The sequence below is a fragment of the Pleurodeles waltl genome, chromosome 12 (genome assembly GCF_031143425.1).
Source record: "Pleurodeles waltl isolate 20211129_DDA chromosome 12, aPleWal1.hap1.20221129, whole genome shotgun sequence".
Taxonomy (NCBI): domain Eukaryota; kingdom Metazoa; phylum Chordata; class Amphibia; order Caudata; family Salamandridae; genus Pleurodeles; species Pleurodeles waltl.
The window spans coordinates 17503565-17510576 of record NC_090451.1 but is presented as its reverse complement, the minus strand read 5'-3'; the positions used below and the strand labels follow the sequence as shown (position 1 = coordinate 17510576).

Sequence of the window (7012 nt, the reverse complement as noted above, 5' to 3'; positions counted from 1 at the left end):
CCCGTGCCGCTCTTGCCCCCCCGTCCCTCGCAGCCCCCCGCACCGCAGGCCCCGCCGCCTCCTGCCCTCGGAGGTGACTTTACTCCTCGGATTATGCTGTCTGGGGCACTTCCAGGCCTCCCCCCAGCCCTCCTTCCCTCCTCTACCCTGAGGGTCTTTAGCTTGCCAAGGACAGTGGTCCATTCATCCCGGCGGTGGAAGCACCGTTTCCATGGAAACCAAGGAGGATGCTGCAGGCTGGACCAGCTGAGAGCCCGACACTTGGTTCATTATTTACAGGCTCAGTTCCGCTCCAGCATCCGGAGTCCGTGCAGGGCCGAGCCTCCAATCCCGGGGCTCTCCCCGACACCCACCGGTTCCTGTATCTCAGCGGGGAGGGGGGGGGGGGGGGGGGGCAGCTCCAGCCTGGTCTGAGAGCCGGACTCGCAAACACACCTCAAACAATGACCCTCTGAGAGCCGGACTCGCAAACACACCTCAAACAATGATCCTCTGTGCGGACCTGGGAGTAGTTCGGCGAGAGCGCTTCAGTCCTGAAGGCACGGACTTTGCAGCTCTTGTGCTGGGGCAAACGCACAGCTCTTCCGGTGCAGTTCAGCTGTACCCCGCAGCCACCGCTCCCTTCACGCACAGCCGGGTCTGGTGGCCTCTCTAGGGGCCAGTGTTTGAGCTCATGGTCACAGGTTCACATCCCGGCGGATTCACTCAGACTTTCATCCTTCCGAGGTCGATGCAATGAGTACCATTGAGTAGGGTAACAATAAACGCCTGCTATTCAGCGCCAAGATGCCCGTCTGGGTGAATGTGCGCAAATACACATCTCGTGTTACGTGTACCTCACTGGACAGGAATATCTTGGCCAAAGTGATTGTGCACTGCATTTCTATAGCGCTTCCTACGCCAGACGAGGCACTGGAGCCCTTCCGGAAGCCTAGGTGGGAGCTGGATAGGTAGAGCAGCGCATGTGCCTCGAGGGGAGGGTCGTGAAAGGATGTGTGAGCTTCCTGGGGAGTGAGACAGGTGTGGGAGGAGCTAGAGTGCGGGGGTAGGCAGTGAGAGGGGGTTTTCAATAACTAAAGATTGCTACAGACATATATAGTGGCGTACTCAGAAAGTGAAATATATCCATGCACACGCAGAAACATACACATCATGGGGGTTATTACAACTTTGGAGGAGGTTTTAATCCGTCCCAAAAGTGACGGTAAAGTGACGGATATACCACCAGCCGTATTACGAGTCCATTATATCCTATGGAACTCGTAATACGGCTGGTGGTATATCCGTCACATTTGGGACGGATTAACACCTCCACCAAAGTTGTAATAACCCCCATATGTGTTGCATGTTCTCTATCACGCACACACCCTACGTGTTGCCAATGTATGTGCGGTAGGCAATACGGTTGCAATGAGCGAACCCCACAAGCAGCAGCCGTTTGTTGTCTGGGCACTGTCAGACCCCAGGCATCCAGACATCTGGGCGTCAGCTGCGACCACCCAGGGTGGTGTCTGGATGAAAAGTTGGCCTTCGAGCTGCTACACTGGTCAGACCCCTGCATCCTCAACCAACCCAGCGTCCACCCTTCGGAAGCCAGTGAAGCCGGCCTTGGATTGTGGCTGATCCGCACCCCCAGAGGCCCTAGCGCCTTCAGTCTCCGCACTGCGGATTCACCCGCCACTGACGCTTCGCAGGCGCTACATAGGCGCTACATAGGTTGGAGTCTGGCTGGTGCCGTCCAGACACAGCAGATGATGAGTTCCAGTGGAGATGATGCATAGAGAGAAGCCAAGGAGTGGGAACTCTGAGCCATCACCTTTGGGAAGAAGTCAGTGATTGAAGATCAGTGGTTTGTCCCTTTAAAGGGCAGAGAAATGTCTGGGCCTAGAAGAAGCCTGGGAGGGTTCTGCATCCTTATCCCCGAGGATGGTAACCTCCTGTGCGGCAATGGCTCTGAGGCTCACCCTGGGCCCCTGAGAGACTCTGCTTCGAGGGAAGCCACTTCCACCACTTGTGCAAAGGCAGCCTCCTGCACTAGTCACAGCGAAAGTTGGCAAGACCTGGAGGTGCTGAGGCTGTGTGTCGACCCTGCATGTCCTTTGTGCAGCCAGCAGGAAGGTCCCGGTGAAACCTCTTCCTCTGGCCTTAACATCCATTCCTGCTCACGAGCTCTGCATGGGTGCCTCGGTGTGGGACACAGACCTCTGAGGTGTACACCCAGGAACAGCTGCAGACCTCTGAAGTGTACACCCAGGAACAGCTGCAGACCTCTTAAGTGCACACCCAGGAAAAGCTGCAGACCTCTGAGGTGTACACCCAGGAACAGCCCAGCTGCAGACCTCTGAGGTGTGCACCCAGGAACAGCTGCAAACCTCTAAAGTGTACACGTTGGAACAGCAGACCTCTGAAGTGCACACCCAGGAACAGCTGCAGACCTCTGAGGTGTACACCCTAGAACAGCTGCAGACCTCTGAAGTGTACACCCAGGAACAGCTGCAGACCTCTGAGGTGTACACCCAGGAACAGCTGCAGACCTCTGAGGTGTACACCCTAGAACAGCTTCAGACCTCTGAAGTGAACACCCAGAAACAGCTGCAGACCTCTCAAGTGAACACCCAGGAACAGCTGCAGACCTCTGAAGTGAACACCCAGGAACAGCTGCAGACCTCTGAAGTGAACAGTCAGGAGCAGCTGTAGACCTTTAAAGTGTACACCCAGGAACAGCTGCAGCTCTCTGAAGTGCACACTCAGGAACAGCTGCAGACCTCTGAAGTGAACACCCAGGAACAGCTGCAGACCTCTGAGGTGTACACCCAGGAACAGCTGCAGACCTCTGAAGTGAACACCCAGGAAAAGCTGCAGACCTCTGAAGTGAACACCCAGGAACAGCTGCAGACCTCTGAGGTGTACACCCAGGAACAGCTGCAGACCTCTGAAGTGTACACCCAGGAACAGCTGCAGACCTCTGAAGTGAACACCCAGAAACAGCTGCAGACCTCTCAAGTGAACACCCAGGAACAGCTGCAGACCTCTGAAGTGAACACCCAGGAACAGTTGCAGACCTCTGAGGTGTACACTCAGGAGCAGCTGCAGACCTCTAAAGTGTACACCCAGGAACAGCTGCAGACCTCTGAAGTGTACACCCAGGAACAGCTGCAGCTCTCTGAAGTGCACACCCAGGAACAGCTGCAGCTCTCTGAAGTGTACACCCAGGAACAGCTGCAAACCTCTGAGGTGTACACCCAGGAACAGCTGCAGACCTCAGAGGTGTACACCCAGGAACAGCTGCAGACCTCTGAAGTGCACACCCAGGAAAAGCTGCAGACCTCTGAGGTGTACACCCAGGAACAGGTGCAGACCTCTGAGGTGTACACCCAGGAAAAGCTGCAGACCTCTGAGGTGTACACCCAGGAACAGCTGAGCTGCAGACCTCGGAAGTGTACACCCAGGAACAGCCCAGCTGCAGACCTCTGAGGTGTACACCCAGGAACAGCTCAGCTGCAGACCTCTGAAGTGTACACCCAGGAAAAGCTCAGCTGCAGACCTCCGAGGTGTACACCCAGGAACAGCTGCAGACCTCTGAGGTGTGCACCCAGGAACATCTGCAGACCTCTGAAGTGTACACCCAGGAACAGCTTAGCCTCAGCCCTCTGAAGTGTACACCTAGGAACAGCTTCAGACCTCTGAGATGCACACCCAGGAACAGCTCAGCTGCAGACCTCTGAGGTGTACACCCAGGAACAGCTGCAGAACTCTGAAATGTGCACCCAGGAACAGCTCAGCTGCAGACCTCTGAAGTACACACCCAGGAACAGTTGCAGACCTCTGAAGTGCACACCCAGGAACAGCTGCAGACCTCTGAGGTGTACACCCAGGAACAGCTGCAGACCTCTGAAGTGAACACCTAGGAACAGCTGCAGACCTCTGAAGTGAACACCCAGGAACAGCTGCAGACCTCTGAGGTGTACACCCAGGAACAGCTGCAGACCTCTGAAGTGTACACCCAGGAACAGCTGCAGACCTCTGAAGTGAACACCCAGAAACAGCTGCAGACCTCTCAAGTGAACACCCAGGAACAGCTGCAGACCTCTGAAGTGAACACCCAGGAACAGTTGCAGACCTCTGAGGTGTACACTCAGGAGCAGCTGCAGACCTCTAAAGTGTACACCCAGGAACAGCTGCAGACCTCTGAAGTGTACACCTAGGAACAGCTGCAGCTCTCTGAAGTGCACACCCAGGAACAGCTGCAGACCTCTGAAGTACACACCCAGGAACAGTTGCAGACCTCTGAAGTGCACACCCAGGAACAGCTGCAGACCTCTGAAGTGTACACCCAGGAACAGCTGCAGCTCTCTGAAGTGCACACCCAGGAACAGCTGCAGACCTCTGAAGTACACACCCAGGAACAGTTGCAGACCTCTGAAGTGCACACCCAGGAACAGCTGCAGACCTCTGAGGTGTACACCCAGGAACAGCTGCAGACCTCTGAAGTGTACACCCAGGAACAGCTGCAGACCTCTGAGGTGTACACCCAGGAACAGCTGCAGACCTCTGAAGTGTACACCCAGGAACAGCTGCAGCTCTCTGAAGTGCACACCCAGGAACAGCTGCAGCTCTCTGAAGTGCACACCCAGGAACAGCTGCAGCTCTCTGAAGTGCACACCCAGGAACAGCTGCAGACCTCTGAAGTGCACACCCAGGAACAGCTGCAGCTCTCTGAAGTGCACACCCAGGAACAGCTGCAGCTCTCTGAAGTGCACACCCAGGAACAGCTGCAGACCTCTGAAGTGCACACCCAAGAAAAGCTGGAGCCCTGTGAACTGTACACCCAGGGACAGCTCAGCTGCAGACCTCTGAAGGGTGCACATAGGAACAGCTGCAGCGCTTTGAAGTGTACACCAAGGAACAGCTCTACCGGTGTACCTCACTCCTAACCCTACACCTCTGCTGTCCTGTACTGGGAGTACACACAGCTCTACCTGTGTACCTCACTCCTAATCCTACACCTCTGCTGTCCTGTACTGGGAGTGCTTACCCTAACACCCTGCACAGCTCAGCCAGTGTACCTCACTCCTATCCCTCACACCTCCGCTGTCTTGGAACCCTGCACAGCTGAGCCTGTGTACCTCAGTCCTTACCCTCACACCTCTGCCTTACTGACACCCTGCACAGCTCAGCCAGAGTACCTCAGTCCTTACCCTCACACCCTGCACAGCTCAGCCTGTGTACCTCAGTCCTTACCCTCACACCCTCGACAGCTCAGCCAGTGTACCTCACTCCTAACCCTCACACCTCTGCTCTACTGGACCACACACAGCTCTACTTGTGTACCTGCACAGACACACACACACACACACGCACAGATGCAGACTGGCTCCCAGCATCCCCCCCCCCCCCCCCCCCACCCCCACGCACACATCTGCACTGCTCATCCTGCGGCTCCTGGCTTGGATTCCTGCCAGGCTCTCCTGAGTGAGACGGGGAGGGAGATAAGGAGCCTGGGGGAGGGAGCAGGCACTGTGCAGGGACACTGCAGGTACAGAGAGCAGGCACGGGCACTGCAGGTACAGAGAGAAGACACTGTGCACGGGCACTGCAGGTACAGAGAGAAGACACTGTGCACGAGCACTGCAGGTACAGAAAGCAGGCACTGTGCACGTACACACAGGTACAGAGAGACAGGCGCTGGTGCACAGAGGGGCAGACACGTACACACAGGTACACAGAGCCAGGCACCGGTGTACAGAGGGGCAGACATGCACACACTGGTGCACAAGGGTACAGAGAGGAGGAACACTGGTGCACAGAGGGACAGACGTACACACAGGTACAGAGAGACAGGCACTGGTGCATAGAGGGGCAGACGTACACACAGGTACACAGAGCCAGGCACTGGTGCACAGAGGGGCAGACATGCACACACTGGTGCACAAGGGTACAGAGAGGAGGAACACTGGTGCACTGAGGGACAGACGTACACACAGGTACAGAGAGACAGGCACTGGTGCACAGAGGAGCAGACGTGCACGCATTGGTGCACAAGGGTACAGAGAGGAGGAACACTGGTGCACAGAGGGACAGACGTGCACGCATTGGTGCATACGGGTACAGAGAGGAGGAACACTGGTGCACAGAGAGACAGACGTACACACAGGTACAGCGAGACAGGCACTGGTGCACAGAGGGGCAGACACGTACACACAGGTACAGAGAGACAGGCACTGGGTGCACAGAGGGGCAGACGTGCACGCACTGGTGCACACGGGTACAGAGAGGAGGAACACTGGTGCACAGAGAGACAGACGTACACACAGGTACAGAGAGACAGGCACTGGTGCACAGAGGGACAGACGTACACACAGGTACAGAGAGGCAGGCACTGGTGCACAGAGGGGCAGACGTGCACGCACTGGTGCAGAAGGGTACAGAGAGGAGGAACACTGGTGCACAGAGGGGCAGACGTACACACAGGTACAGAGAGACTGGCACTGGTGCACAGAGGGGCAGACGTGCACTCACTGGTGCACAGAAGACCAGACATGGACACACTGGTGCACAAGGGTACAGAGAGGGTGAACACTGGTGCATAGAGAGACAGACGTACACACAGGTCCAGAGAGACAGGCCCTGGTGCACAGAGGGACAGACGTACACACAGGTACAGAGAGACAGGCACTGGTACACAGAGGGGCAGACGTGCACGCACTGGAGCACAAGGGTACAGAGAGGAGGAACACTGGTGCACAGAGGGGCAGACGTACACACAGGTACAGAGAGACAGGCACTGGCGCACAGAGGGGAAAACAGGCACACACTGGAGCACAAGGGTACAGAGAGGAGGAACACTGGTGCACAGAGGGACAGACGTACACGCACTGGTGCACACGGGTACAGAGAGGAGGAACACTGGCGCACAGAGGGGCAGACACGTACACACAGGTACAGAGAGACAGGCACTGGTGCACAGAGGGGCAGGCGTGCACACACTGGTGCACACGGGTACAGAGAGGAG

General features: G+C 56.6%; 1 protein-coding gene across 1 annotated transcript; it reads left to right on the top strand.

The window, feature by feature from the left end:
* Window positions 1-484: 484 nt before the first annotated feature.
* On the top strand, window positions 485-4934 carry LOC138267020 (transcription factor SPT20 homolog). The gene is made up of 4 exons (XM_069215867.1): window positions 485-637; window positions 2401-2673; window positions 2719-3399; window positions 4206-4934. The coding sequence occupies exons 1-4, from the start codon at window positions 485-487 to the stop codon at window positions 4932-4934; spliced, it is 1836 nt and encodes a 611-aa protein (XP_069071968.1).
* The last annotated feature ends 2078 nt before the right edge of the window (window positions 4935-7012 follow it).

What these genes read in the sequence shown, in the direction of transcription:
- LOC138267020 (XM_069215867.1), top strand. Translation starts at nt 485, where the DNA reads ATGATCCTCTGTGCGGACCTGGGAGTAGTTCGGCGAGAGCGCTTCAGT. An exon ending in CTCCCTTCACGCACAGCCGG is followed by an intron (nt 638 to 2,400) that starts GTCTGGTGGCCT and finishes TTGGAACAGCAG; the next exon opens with ACCTCTGAAGTGCACACCCA. An exon ending in AAAAGCTGCAGACCTCTGAG is followed by an intron (nt 3,400 to 4,205) that starts GTGTACACCCAG and finishes GTGTACACCTAG; the next exon opens with GAACAGCTGCAGCTCTCTGA.